Below are 15600 nucleotides of genomic sequence, written 5' to 3'. Positions count from 1 at the left end.
GACTCAAAGGGTGGGCCTGAAAGCCATTTAAGTACCACGTCCAGGTTCCACGAAACTTGCTCTAAATCTTTGCGCTTCGTCGTATCGAACGATTTAATAAGTTCAGATAAATCCCGATCCGAAGAAATATCTAAGCCTCTATGCCTGAATACAGAGCCTAACACTGCCCTACAACCTTTGATAGTGGATGAGGACAAGCCTTTAGAAGTTCTCAGGAACAAAAGAAAATTGGCGATCTCTGTTAAAGATGTCTTAGAAGAAAGGACAGGATTTGCTTGGCACCATGTGCAGAAAACAGTCCACTTGCTTTGGTAGACACTGGCTGCAGACTCTCCTGCATCTAGAGATAGCTTGTGCAACTGTTCTCGAAAACCCATTAGCTCTGAAGAGTTTCTTGATAGTTTGAATCCTGTCAGAACTAGCGTGGATAACCCCTGATGGAATTGCCTGAGATAGGGCTGTCTGAGAAGCTTGTGTTTTTGAGGAAGTAGTCTTGGGAAATCAGACAGGTCCGGGGACCATTCCCTTAAGAGGCTAAAAGGGAGCTATGAGAATCACTGAAGCATTCTTGTGAGACTGAATTTGTTTATCACTTCCCTTACCATCCCAAAGGGAGGGAATGTATACAGGCTCTTGTTGGACCAGTTCAACAGCATGGCATCTGTTGCCCATGCTGCGGGATCTGGAATTGGAGAGCTATAAAGTGGAAGGCAGTGATTCTTTGAGGTCGCAAACAGGTCTGTTGTCGGCCTTCCCCACAGCTTCCACAACTCTAAGCAAACTAGTAGGTGCAATATCCATTCTGTGGGAATCACCCGGTTGCTGCTACTCAGCTGGTCCGCTAGTACGTTCATCTTGCCTTGCACAAATCTCGTTACCATCCTTGTCTGATTTTGATGAGCCCAGAGAAGAAGGTCCTGCACCGCCTCGCAGAGGGAGAAGGAGTGAGTTCCCCCTTGCTTGCTTATGTAGGCCAGGGCAGTCATATTGTCCGAGAGCACTGCAATGGTCGTCTTGAACTTCCAAAGTAAAGGCTTGTAATCCTAGATTGACAGCAGTCAGTTCTTTTTAAGTTTATATGCCAAGTTTGCTGTTCCGACGTCCACTTTCCAGAGACTTCCTTGTTCTTCAGGATCGCGCCCCAACCCAGCATCTGCACAGAAACTCGGGTCAGGGTTCAGAGGGAAGAGAGACTTCCCTTCTAGTAGACTATTTTCAGACCTCCACCGAAACAGATGTTTCTTGATGTCTTGGGTGATTGGAAACACAAACGAGCCTGGACTTCTTTTGGTCCCAACTGTCTCTGAGGTAAAACTGGAGCACCCTCATGTGAAGTCTCCCCAAGGAGACAAACTGCTCAATGAAAACCAACATTCCTAGGAGGCTCATCCACTTGTTGGCTGAACACATTTGAAGAGCGAGAAACTCATCTATCGTCTTTAGACAGGATTCTATCCTCTTGGGTGCAGGAAAAGCCCAAAAAAGACGAGAATTCAGACTCATTCCCAAATGCACTACCTGTTGAGATGGAATTAGCTGAGACTTTTGAAGGCTGATCAAAAGTCCCAACTCCCTCCCTAGAGCAAGAGTCTTTTGAATGTCCCCTGTGCAATCTTCCCTTGTGGGAGAACGAATGAGCCAGTCGTCCAGATAGAACGCAATGTTGATGCCCACTAGATAAAGCCAACCCACTATCGGAGCGAGAATGCGGGTGAAAACCTGAGGGGCTGTCGAAAGTCCAAAGCCTAGTGGTTGGAACTGAAAAATCTGGTTCCTAAAGATGAAGCGAAGGTACTTCCTCGAGTCTGGATGTATGGGGACATGAAAGTACACATCTTGCATGTCTATGGAGACCATCCAGACCCCTTGATGAATGGAAGCAACAACTGACCGGTTTGTCTCCATTCTGAATTTTGTCTTCTGTACGAAGACATTCAGTGTGCTGACATCCAGCACTGGTCTCCATCCTCCTGAAGACTTCGGAACCACGAAAAGGCGATTGTAAAACCCCTCCGATTCTATATCTGTGGCTTCCTGTATCAATCTTTTTTTGAAGAAGAGAAGAAACCTCCTCTGAGAGGGCCAAAAACCTTCTTGAGCCTTTCGAATATATGGTTAATGCGATGGGTTTCTTGACTAAGGGTGGATAATCTATGAAGGGAATAGAGCATCCATTCTTGAGTACCTCTATTACCCACTGTTCTGCTCCTCTCTTGCTCCATTCTTCCCCAAAAAAGAAAGAGCCTGAAGCCCACTGCTGCACAGGGAAAACTTTACTCACTTCTTGGAAGAAGGTTTGGAAGAAGACTTTTGATGGCCTTGGAGGAGAAACGGACATTAGCACGAGGCCTAGACTGAAATCTTTGCCTGTCGCCTCGAAAGGGCAATGAAGGAAAAATTCTCTTGAGCATGTTTAGAAGGCTGGGTCAGAAGATCTTGTGTTGACTTCTGTTGCAATTCAGAAGTGATACCATTAACTACTAACTGAGGGAAAAAGAAGTCACTCACTAGAGGAGAGAACAGAAGAGTTGATTTCTGTGCAGACATGACCCCTTTGGATGTAAAAGAGCACCAAAGCTCTCTCTTCTTTAAAATACCCATAGCGTACATTGAGATTAATTATCGAGAGGCATCTCTAATTCCCGTGTCAATACAGGGGAGTACACCCAGAAGATCCAAAGATAAATCCGTGGGATCAGAAGGAAAGTCCTGGATTTTCTTGCCCAGGGTGCCTGCTGCCCAATCCAGGAAACTGATCACTTCAAGAACTTTGAAAATGTTCTTCCAAAATGTTCTTCAACAGGTGATCAAGTTCAGCAGAAGAGAACATCACCTTCGCTGCTGAAAAGGCAGACCTACGGGAGGCTTCAATGAGACCAAAGACGTCCCCCTGGGCAGAAGCAGACACACCCAGAGAGGGAACTTCTCCAGTAGCAAAATACGAATATCTCCTTCATAATAAGCACGAAGGAGGACAACAGAACACAGCCTTCCCTTGTTCTCTCTTGTCCACTAACCAACACTCTACTTCATTCCTGGCTTTCTTAGCTGAAGTAGAAAGCACCAATCTGGGGAGCTTGAATGATTCAGACTGAAGATTACTCATCTGGAACGTCGAAGCCAGAGAAGAAGGAGCCGCTGGAGAGAAAAAGTTGGGAAAGGAGCGAAGAAGGAAGCGCAAAAGGGCTGAATATGCCGTGGCTGGAGTATCCTCTACCTGATCTTAAGTTTCCTCCTCAGCTGACAAGACTGGAGAAAGAGGCGCATCAACTGCGCAAGGTGGAGGAGGTTGAGGTTTCAAAAAGCTCAAAATGTCATCTAGGCACTGCTGAATGGGAGCCACAGATGGGTCTAACACCACTGGCGCCACAGAAGAAAAAGCTGTCATCATATGATGTGAAGAAGCAAGACCAATTGTCATTGGCCAATCTGGTGTCAATGGAAGCTCTGGTGCCAAAGGAGGATCTGGCACCAGTGGGAGCTCCAGCGTCAATGTGCGCTCCAGCGCCAATGGGCTCCAGCGTCAACTGGTGGTTGGCCGCTACTGCCAAAGCCACTACATCGCGAGAAGAGGAGCATCTAGAAGCGACATTGGGAGCTGCAGGATGCTCTAACAAGGAAGTGCGCTCAGGAACAGAGGACAGCTCAGGCGCTACTGGATCAGGATCCAACACATGACGTTTGGAGGGTGAGATTTACGTAATCTTAATATTAAACTTTGAAATAATATTGAAGTGTTTAAGCATGATAGTGTGAGGTACAGTATAATATATTTGGTGTTTGACATAGAGTATTATTTTTTACAGGTATGCACAGGTAATTCATCATCATCTTCATTCAACATTGATCACTGGTGAGTCCCCATATGATTTATGCAATCTTAATACACTGTACAGGCAGTCCCAGGTTATCGGCGGGGGTTCCGTTCTGAGTGTGTGATGATAACCGAAAATTGCCGCTAACCAAAAATTGGCGATTTTCGGCACATTTTCGGAGATTTTTGGGGCTTCTTGGCGCCGAAAAGCACCAATTTTCGGTTATCAGCACCTCTGTTGGGTATGTATCAGCGCCAATACCCAATTATCAGCGCCGATGAGAGGAAATTGGTGAGTTTTGTTGCCGAACATTGCCGATTTTCATCGCTGGACAAGCACCGTAGAACCAGATCACCGTTAACCGAGCCCACTGTCAACCGGGGACTGTGTGTATTAAACTTTGAAATGATATTAAAGTGTTTTAGCATGATGGTTCAATATAGTATACAGGCAGTCCCCGGTTTACGACGGGTCCGGCTTACAACGTTCTGAGGTTACGACGCTTTTCAAATATATTCATCAGAAATTATTTCCCGGTTTACGACGCATGTTCGGGGTTACGACGCGTCGTATGCTGATCCGACGGAAGAGATATGGCTCTAAAACAGCAGAATAATCAAAATTTGGAGTTTTTTTTATGAAAAACTCAATAAAAATGTAGTTTACATTGTTTTCAGTACACCCAAAGCATTAAAAGTAAGATTTTCTCAGGATTTTTGATGATTTCCAACGATTTTTCGGTTTGCGAAGATTTTCGGTTTACGACGCGGTGTAAAAACAGAACCCCCGTCATAAACCGGGGACTGCCTGTAATGTATTTGGTGTTTGACATACAGTATTCTATTTTTTTACAGATTTTCTGGATTCTGAGTAGACTGTACTACACAGCTAATTCATCATCATCACCTTCATTCAATACTGATCACTGGTGAGTACCCATATGATTTATGTAAACTTAATACACTGTATTAAACTTAGAAATTTTAATAAAGTGTTTTAGCATGATATTTTAATAGAGTAAACTGTTTGCATTTGGTGCTTGACATACAGTATTCTATTTTTTACAGGTATGTACATGTGTTCTACATTGTGAGTACAGTAACATACACTGCAGTAACCACGGAGTCTACAGTAGCATACTGCACAGCTAATTCACCAGCATTGTCTTCATGCAACACTGATCACTGCTGAGTACCCAAATAATTTACTGTATTGTACTTTTATCTTAATCTTAAACTCTGAAATGATATTACTATAAAGTGTTTCAATGATATTCAATTGTTTGAAATGATATTACTGGAGTGTTTCATGATAATTGTTTCAATATCAGCGAAGCGGTGAATTTTCCACGATAGATTTGGATATATGTAACACAGACAAATTCACAAAGTGGTGAATTTCCCGCGATATATTCGGAGATGTAGTCCACAAAAAAACCCGCGACTAACAGAAGCAGCATTTGCTGATCTGTGAGTAAGCGTGGACCCACTGTATTGCAAAATAAAACAGACCCTATACTGTACAAATATTGAAAGAACATAAATTAGAATTAGCAAGGAATTTTGTCTATCTGATACGAGTGCAGAGTTCTTACCAACCAGTCCAACAAGCATCAAAATTCATCATGAGATAGTTAATGAGACTGAGTCATAAGTGTTACACTTTCTTAAGGATAACTCAAAGAATTTACAGTATTAATAAATGAAAAGCTGATTGGCAATGCAGGACAACCAAAGAGAATGAACTTAAGGAAAAGGAAGAGTCATGGAACTGTAGTCCAAAATGCCTGCTACAAAAACCTCTACAATCTGCAATGTACCAGGAAAGGCACATTGTAAGTGGTACCTTATTCTCAGGCACAGACCACCAAAAATTGTAAAATGAATGTAACCTGTATTTGAGAATTAAACTAGCATTTAAAATTGAGCTACTATAATGAAAATAAGTGAATCAGGTATATCTTACAATATATCAGTACTCAAATTAAATTATAACATACTAAGAAAATACACCAAGCGTCTTATACATATTGCTGCATGATATAAAAGTTAGACCACTCTATATTCAATGAAAAAAGTCACAAAGAAAAATTTATTCCTTAAAATCGGGGCTTTCCTTATCAAAATCTGTACTTACATTAGCATCTGTTGAGCAGGTAGCTAACATCCCATCATCAAAGGGGGAGAAACAAAAATCTGTGATGAGATCTGAGTGGCCATGTATTAAAGGAGTTGAAGAATCAACTCGGCCTTTATAGTCAAGAGGTACAAGGCCAAGACTTCCTCCTCCTGCAAGAAAAAAAATATAATAACGATTTTTATGATAAAATAAATTTTTTAGATACTTACCCTCTATCATTAGCTTTATCTACGGCTACTTGGCGCAGGTTTGACAAGTGTTAAAATTGAAACAATCATTAACAAGCAAAACGCTCCCAATAGTTATTCCCCAACCCTTTAGGGGGTGGGGGTAAGACAGTGAGTGGTATGGTTGACCAGTCATCTCTTAATTTCTTAAGAGGGCAGGAGGGATGGATCTCAATGATGGAGGGTAAGAATAGTACCTAAAAAATTGATTTTGTCATAAAAATCATTATTTTTGAGGTGAAACTTACCCTCCATCATTAGCTGACTCCAACATTGTGTGCTGGAGGAGTGCAAGAGATTTCCCTGTAACCAAATTATAAGATAATAGAAATATCCTTATCACTGTTTACCTGATGCATACGATCCCATGGCAAATTCTTGTCAGAGAGGATCTTCATCAGGTGAGGTCCACTATTGCAAGGAGATGGAACGTGGACCCTGAATATAGCCATTGGTTGAGATTTTGCAACGCAGAATGGCAAGTTTGGCCTCTGTGCCTCAGGCCTGCAGAGTTGATGGGAGCTAAAACCACAACTAAACATGATCCCTAAAGAGTTACCACCTACCTAACTGAGTTGTTGTGGCATCTCACACCCAAAACACCACCACCAATTTTTTCCGGAAAAAAGGTGGTTCTAGATCAACTCAGGGTAGCTTTCTCCAATGAGGAAAAGTTAAGTATATCTTAGTTTTACCAGACCACTGAGCTGATTAACAGCTCTATGAGGAGCAATGGCTCTGAAACATAAGTCCAACATTATTTACTCTAATGAACTTCGTTTGCTCCTAACAAAGAGAAACAAAGCAATAACAACTAAGCACAATACTCCAGTCAAAACAAAGTAGAGTATGATATTACAATGTACGGACTCCAATACATAACGTTTCTCACTTACCCAGGAAGGGGTTGATAGTGAAAACCTATACAAGCAGTTCCCGGTTAACGGTGGGCTCGGTTAACAGCGATCTGGTTTTATGGGGCTTGTCTAGCAATGAAAATCAGCAATTTTCAGCGCCGAAAATCGCCAATTTCCGCTTATTGGCGCCGATAACCGAAAATTGGAGCTTTTCAGCGCCGATATACCAAGAAAATCGCCGAAAAAGCACCGAAAATCGACGATTTTCGGTTAGCAGCAATTTTCGGTTATCATCACATCCTCAGAAACGGAACCCCGCTGATAACCAGGGACTGCCTGTACTACCTGTTCGTAACACCTAAGGGGGAAGACTAGTAGAAATCTCCCCTGCTGCAACTATAGGTGCTAGTGTGAGACAGTTTATGCTGGATAAAGATGGCTCTCAACCAGTTGGAAGAAAACACAGAGTTAAGACCAGTTTACACTATGCTTCACCGCATGCTGCATGCCTCAGACTCATCACCAACTCCTCCCAAATTATTGTTAGCCCCACCCTCTTGAGTGCTCCCCAAGATGTATGAGGCAGCACCCAACGCATCAAACCACGCTTGATGGCTGAAGCCTGCAGGCGCCACTCAGACTCACTCCGCCGATGACTACTTACTAATATGGAATGGAAACGAGAGGAAGTTCATTTTCTCATATATGCTTATCAGCATTATCAGTGTCTATGGAATGTGAAACCACAAGAATATAAAAACAGAGATGTTCGCGACACTGCAATGAAAAAACTAAAGGAAGAGATGCTTGTAATTAAAGAAAAAATTACAGAAGAAGATATAAAAAAGAAAATCCATACGCTAGGAGGCCAGTACAAGCATGAACAAAAAACCACAAGGGAATCAAAAAAGTCAGGAGCTGGAACTGCGGCCGAGAGTAAGATAATCCTGAAATTAGGAATAAAAGTGTAGCTTCCAGTCTGGCTCCTGCTGGAATGCTGGCACGAAGATGAGTGTCCTCTTTCTCGATTAAAGGGGTTACTTTCTCCAGAAGCAATTAAAATGTTGGCAGGGATATTCTCAGGTATTTTTTGAAAATAGGCCGTTCTTCAGAGAGCTCGTTGAAGATACTTCCGTAACTTCTTTTGTTCCTTCGCTGTTGAAGCCAATCATTTGTCCATTTCCTTTTCTTACCACAATTATACATTTGATCATACATTTGTGCTACAACAACGGCAGCACAGGCAAATTCTTCCTCGTCACTGCTCATCATGGCTCTCAGGAGGATACTGCTGCTGGTTGCAGCAATCACGTAGTTTAGAAGCAAGACGCGCTATGCAGCACGAGCTAAAGAGAGACTGGTGTCAGCCACTAGTAGGCTGGCACCAGACGCATGAGAGCTGGTGCTGGAAGCTCTACATGAAAATTAGCTCTGGCACTATTAGGTGCTCAGGCGCTATCAGGCGCTCAGGTGCTATCAGGCGCTCAGGCACTATCGGGCGCTTATGTTCCGCTTGGCACCAATACTGGCATTCCAAACACCTCTGGTTGGGGCTCAACCTGTAGTGACTTGGCGGTATAGCCAGGAGCATCTGCTGCTTAAATGGCAGCTTTGCAGTGAAGGAGAAGTCCAATGGCTAGCAAAGCATGACTGGAGGTTTTGCAGCAAAGGAGTAACCGAAGGCTAGCAAAACTTCAAAAAGTACATCTCTACAGATGCCTTTCCAATGGCTGTCTGTTGACACCTGTGGACAGCAGGCTCAACTGAGGGGAAACTACCAAGGGGCAAACACCTCTGGACTCCCATGGACTTCAGTATGCCTCTCTCTGGTGCATGAGAGTCTGACAGGGACTCGGTTTAGGAGATCCAAGGAGCCGGATAGCTACCTCTTCACTACACATCCAATAAGACACCTTTCCAGTGGCTGTCTGTCAATACCTGGGACCAGTAACAGGTTCGACCGAGGGGGCGACTATCCGTGTGTAAACCCCCCATCCTCCCCTAGACTTCCAGTATGCCTCCTCCTGGTGCAGGGGAGTCTGACAGTGACCTTTGTCTAGGAGCATCGAGGGACGAGTAGCAACCTCCTCCACTAGACAACACTTCACTATTATTTCCAGGTTAACATCTGTTAACCCAGACAACACTGGCAATGGCACAGGAAGGAAGCGAGAGAGCCAGGCGTGGGAGCAAGTAGATAAAAAAGGCAGGAAGGCCAGCAGTAGGAGAAACAGCTGTGCGCAGCACCAAAGCATGGTTCAGGTGAGCTGTCGAGCTGGAGAATGTCTTCTTTGGCTAAATTCTGTCATCATGTCGTCGAAGCAAGTACCAAAACTGTTGAGAATGTCTTCTTTTTCTAAAGCTCATCGTAACCAAAACATTAAGCACAATTATCTCCCATACAAAGAATACTTCACCGGATGGGAAGAAAAAACAATTGTCAAAACCAAGCTGCTTAGTCACACGATGTGTGAATGTTACCAGCAGCAGAAACAAATTGGTCTGTTGGCTTAGTTGTTCCTCTCTCTTACCACAAAAGTGGGCAGGGTCTTGTCACCTACACATAAACAAAAGAATGGCTATCGCGAATTTCAAAATTTAAGCTGCTGTTCGAGCATAAACTCTTAGTAAGTAATTACTGAGTAAGTTACTTATATAGAAACAAATTTTAGAGTGCTTGTCTACACGTCTGGCCGATTTCACCAACAAGGGACAACTGATCAACCATAACATTCGCCATCTTACCCCCACTCCGTAAAGGGTGGGGAATGGGTGGGGAATAACTATTGAGAAAGTTTTGCTTGTTAATGATTGTTTCAATTTTAACACTTGTCAAACCTTCACCAAGTAATTGCAGATAAAGCTGATGATGGAGAGACTATTAAAAATACTTAACCAAGACAGGTTCTCAAAAATAAATATTTGTCATGAAACACTGGTTTTTTCATACAGCCCCACCACATATATACTCACATTTGTGAACTTCAGACAACTGTATATAAACTAGTCTTTTTTTCTAACCAACAGAAAAATGGTATCAGAATGATGCTTGAATAACAAGAACCTCAGTTACACATTAATCACCTGCCTCACTTTTCATGAAATCTGCATATGAAGCTGAAAGATCAGCAGGGCTATGAGAAAGGAAATCATTAAATGAGTTGTGGAATTGTATGAAAAAATCAGTTCTGCTTCATCAAAAATTTGATTTATCTCACTACAAACTCATCATTCATAAATGATCAAATGGCCAATTACGTGGGAGCTCTGAGCTGCAGAATGGTCCAGTACAATGGTGAAGACCTGTAGGATCACTGGGGGCAATTGGAAACTAAGACAGGTGAGAAGCCAAAGGCACTGATACCTTATGCGTGTTCGGAATAATCAAGAGGCCTCAGATTGTACAATTAGGCACTTGTATGTATCTAACTGCTGTCTGAACAGGGAAATACAACACATACCAAACTGACAAAGGGAACATTGTGTCTATCTTTCAGCAGCTTGGTCAGAGCCTTAGACTGGTTTACTGCAAACTGGTCCACCATAAAGCATGACCCACTGACACCAGGGAAAGAATGGCCCAGGAGCAGTTACTGGGGCTTCTCCTGCATGAAAAACAAGAGCAAATGGATGGTCAACATGGCTGATGTCCCAAGCAGGAACATCAGCTGTGAAACTCTTGTCCCAAGTTAAGGGGTCCGGGAACACACACACACACACACACACACAAAAAAAAAAAAAAGGGTAGCCAAAGATATCAAGCGTAGGCCACATCAACATTAGGTGCTCAAGGCTCTCTGCTGATGCTGTATACCCATAATGGCCAGCATAACAGAAGCCAGAGGTAATGGACCCCAAACATGCTCAAGGGTCTTACTGTGGAAAAACTAAATGCACCCCTGGGTTCCCACTCAGTGTGTGCATGTTGGGAACAATCTCCAAGCACATAAACCCCCTAAGGATGAGCCCGAGAAGAATGGGCAGGAAGGGCATGTGGTGGACGCATCAAGCAAGCAGTAGTCAAACCTATTTGGCAGTGTAAAATAGGGGGTACCCATGAGGAAACTGACAAACACTTCTTGGCCTTCCTATGGATTTTCCTCATATCACTTCCACTGCAAAGGTGACCAGACAGGGCACATCTTCTCAGGGTACAGCAGGACTGCAAACCCTGGCTTCAAGCTAAGGAAGTGATGATATGGGCAGATGTCTGCACAGATTGGCAGCTAAAAGTCCTTGGTAACCACTTTGTCACCAAGCTTCATCGGCCATTTCCATCTCATGCTGGGAATATACTCTAACAAAAAAGCTCTGGTCTGTATCTACACAGAAACATGAGTATTTACAGTATAAAATCAAACAACAAAAACTTGGTAATACTATATGAATGAATGTTCAAACACCATAGGAAATCTTCACTACCAACAGTCTCTCAAGGACCGAACAGAGAATCTCTCGAACCTCAAGTCCACGATTGCTAGGTTCTGTATCTTGGCCACGACTCCAGCATGGACTAAAAAGAAAAAAAAACCATCTTTAATGTAAGTGCTCTGTCTCCTGCCATCTTCAGGGGCTCGTAAGGGGGGCCTTGCAAACTTGCCAGGGTCCTCATAACATCCTGCTTGGGGCCTTGACTTCTCTAGGGGGAGCATGTCTGCTCGAAACCACTAACCAGGGCCGACAATTCCCAAGAAGAGGAAAGGTCTATGCCCCCTTGGTCTGAACACCTGTGCGAGGGCTGCCCTGCATTCTTCCACCCCAGCCACTGAGAGGTTCTTCTCCTACAGAGGTACACCAGGAGGTTGACCACCCTTGTAAAGAGGCTTTAAGTGGAGAATAGCCCCTGACACTTGCTGAAGACAGTCACAGGGTGTTGGAGAATGCCTTTGCAGAGCCTCCTGAAAAGCCCTTCTTTCACAGGAGCTGCTGGACAGTCTCCATCTGTGATGGTGGAGGGAGATCACTGCTCTATGGTGTCTCCTGCTGTGCTCCGAATCTGGACTACTGCAAAGCTGGTAACAAAATGGATGAGCTAGGTCAGTACAGGTCAGGGCAACATCAGTGGGCCTACCTGAAATATTTCAGGTTTTTTTTAGTCAGCACAGCCAGCCAAAGTGCAAAAAGCTCTGGTTACTCCAATTATGAAAGCATAGGTTTGTATCCCAATAGAAACAAATTAAAGAGTTGTTTTAGTATGTAAAAACTACAAAAACCATTAACAAATATCCCAACCAATGTATAAATTCTCATACAGCTCAGATGAGAAAAAGTTGTGAACATATTAAATGTCAAGAGGAGAGTGATAGATGTATAAGGAAAAAAAAAAGTCAGACTGATTTATGCATTTTGATCTTTTGATGGTGACTGTAAACCAAATATCAAAATCAAATATCATAATCACACAAACTGTTACATGATACTGTAACATCACTGAACAATAAAACATATCAAAACTCCATTTTGGTTTATCACCTTTAAAATTTGTTGTCCTTTAACCATACTTAAAAATAGGACATTAAAATATATTGTTACTTTACCTCTATTTTCCACATTAAAAGCAATGAAAGCTGCAGATGCTTTCACATGATTGCCACATGACTGTGGGGCACCCACTTTAATATCATTCACCCAGTCTTCTTTCTTGGGCACTATTGGTGCAGCATTCTTGTATTTGCTAACCTTGAACCGCCACGCCATATTGCCACCCTGCAGGAGACCATTATACCATATTAAAATTCAGTGCTAACTCAAACTATGTTACAAAACCTATGAAATACTAGAACTCTTTAAAACCAATTTTATGTTTCATAAATACAAACTATGACTTTTAATCATTCATTTATAGACTGTCAGATGAAAAGACTTCAAGTGTCCTGTTTTACCAGTTAGCATTTCTTACTTTTTATATATTTATGAAGGAATGACTGAGATTTAAAATCATCATCTGCAAATATTTATCAAAATAAAAGACTTTAAAAGTTGGTATTTGATAACTGAGGCTCATTTTATACCTTTAACTTTTACTTCAGGGCTATGTCTTGCATAATCCAAGTAGCTGTGTTAACAGTAGGTAATACCACCACGCAATAATTGAAATACCCACCTCACGGAGTTATATTATATGGATGGAGGTGTCTCAAAGCCTTATTAGGGCACCTTTAAAAAACTCACAGAATCGTCAATCACTTTCTCTAATCTATTCTTGTACAGTAATCCCTCAATTATCTAGATTCACATATCTGAACATCAACATTATCCAAACACATCCAGACCCTAGTAACCAGAGATAGATAGATAGATACTGTACAGAGATATATATATATATATATATATATATATATATATATATATATATATATATATATATATATATATATATATATATATATATATATATATATATATATATATATATATATATATATATATATATATATATATAGGCAGTATATATATCAGTTCAGTTATTGGTTGGCTCGGTTATTGCAACCGGTTTACAGCGCTTGTCATGTCTAGCAACAAAAGTCAATTATTTTTGGTGCCAACATGCGCAGATTTCCATTTATTGGCACCGATAATCAGGTATTGGCACCAATACACACTTAACAGAGGTGCCAATGCCCAGTTATCAGTGTCGATAAGTGCCAAAAACTGGCGATTTTTGGTTATCGTCGATGTTCGCTTATCATCACGCCGTTGGAATGGAACCCCCACCAATAACCGGGGACTGTCTGTGTGTGTGTTTATACAGGTATTCCCCTACTTACGATGGGGTTAGGTTCCAAAAAACTCATCGTTTGTTGAAAAAATCGTAACTCGAATATGGCCTAGCCTACACTTGGGTAATCAGTACCATCTATGTATATGGTAGCCTAGCCTACACTACACAGTATACTTTATACAGTAAATGTATGGTATAATAATTATTAGTGTCAGCTAATTCTGCAGGTTCAATGCAGATTGATATGATAAGTCAGTATAAAGAGGAACTGAATAACAAACAAGGCCTAGCCTGCACTTTCGTATATCATATACGGTAGCATACCCTACATTATACTGTATTCTATTTTCACATAACACCGTATTATACAAACACCAAAATAACGAATGTGCATCTTTTCCATGGATCTTTTAAAAAGTTATGCTTTACTACACTGTATCCAATCGTAAATATTCTTATATTGCTTTTACATTATAAATTCCGATCATAGCGATCAAATGTTTTGGTTTGGGAATCGATCACACGGTCTTTATTTCGCCACATTTAACTCGGTTCAGAGGGCATTTCTTGCTTCTAGTTAGCGTAAATGAATCTCTAGATACTTTATTTATAAGGGACATATATATTTTTCGTTATATGAAGTGTTTTTAAGTCGAAATATAACTTAAATATGACTCGTTGTGAAATAATTTAGCCATCTTTTTTGTTAATAGATGACGTTGGCGGCTGGCCGTTTGTTTTGTGTCAAAAAAAAAATCAAGATTCCGTTCGCTATTTTCTCTTGATTTCATCATCATACTACGAGCTTTTCGTATTTATCTTTTATTGGCGTGAAAACAGCAGTAATATGTGTTCTTTCATGCCCAGTAGTTTTGATTGAAATACTTTCCAATTTTATTTGCTGTCGAGTTTCATCCATGTTGCCAATGCATGATAATTTATAGTCATTAGCAGCTTGAACATTCTTTTCTCAGCTTCAACTACAACTTGCAGCTTAAATTTACTGTAGCAATATATTTCCTTGCCGATCTTTTCTCCAAAGCGGATAAGGGTAGTGTAAAAACATACCAGTATTTAACGTCATTTTTAACATAACTACGATAATTGTTTAACCGTACGATGGTTGAAATACAAGCAAAACAGTTGTTATCCGATTCCGTTATTAGCAAAACAACAGAGTCTCGTTCGGTTGTTTATGGCTGTACGCATTTTCGCAAGAGTATAAGGTTACTAACAATACTTTTATCATTCTCTTACTTTTTTAACTAGAAGATGGAATAAAGAGATGGAGAAAAAGAAGTTGGTCTATTGTAAGTTGGTCTCTCTTGCTGCCTGATTCTACGGCAAGTGTAGTGTACGCTGTTGCCTGTGCCCGCTTGAAATTTTAAAATATTTTCTAAATATTGTCGTACCGGTATTAATTGCTAACTCCATCGTAAACTTGAATTATCGTAAGACGAATTATCGTCACTCGTGCACTACCTGTATTTACAAACGCACAAAAATTGCAAACAAACACTGACCTATTTTAACTTCCGACACCACGAGAGCAAGTGAGGTCAGCTCATTAAATTAATGTACCTATTCCAGCCTCTCGGCCAACGTATCGCATAATCGCACGCTGCCTGATTGTACGTTGTTGCCTGCGCCAGTCGCCCGCGAAATTTAAAAATATGTATTTTCAAAATATTGTCATATCGATATTAATTGCTAACCCCATCGTAAAGCGAATTATCGTAAGTCGAATCATCGTAACTCGAGCACTACATGTATATATATATATATATATATATATATAGTATTTATGACGGTTACAAATGTCGCTAACATCAAATTACGAC

The 15600-nt window shown here is 41.4% G+C and overlaps 1 protein-coding gene across 8 annotated transcripts in view; it reads right to left on the bottom strand.

The window, feature by feature from the left end:
• Nucleotides 1–15600, bottom strand: part of pod1 (coronin pod1) — a 155879-nt gene that overhangs the window by 127195 nt on the left and 13084 nt on the right. For all 8 annotated transcript variants that reach the window (XM_067122029.1, XM_067122024.1, XM_067122023.1 and 5 more), the window contains exons 2-3: nucleotides 12576–12744; nucleotides 5952–6103 (exon numbers count right to left, since the gene is read on the bottom strand). In XM_067122029.1, the coding sequence (XP_066978130.1) occupies nucleotides 5952–6103; nucleotides 12576–12735 (312 nt within the window). In that variant the 5' untranslated portion in view covers nucleotides 12736–12744. The remainder of the gene's footprint in view (nucleotides 1–5951; nucleotides 6104–12575; nucleotides 12745–15600) is intronic.

This window comes from Macrobrachium rosenbergii, chromosome 20 (assembly GCF_040412425.1).
Source record: "Macrobrachium rosenbergii isolate ZJJX-2024 chromosome 20, ASM4041242v1, whole genome shotgun sequence".
Taxonomy (NCBI): domain Eukaryota; kingdom Metazoa; phylum Arthropoda; class Malacostraca; order Decapoda; family Palaemonidae; genus Macrobrachium; species Macrobrachium rosenbergii.
Note: the sequence above shows the minus strand (reverse complement) of the source record. Positions and strands in the feature narration are given on the sequence as shown.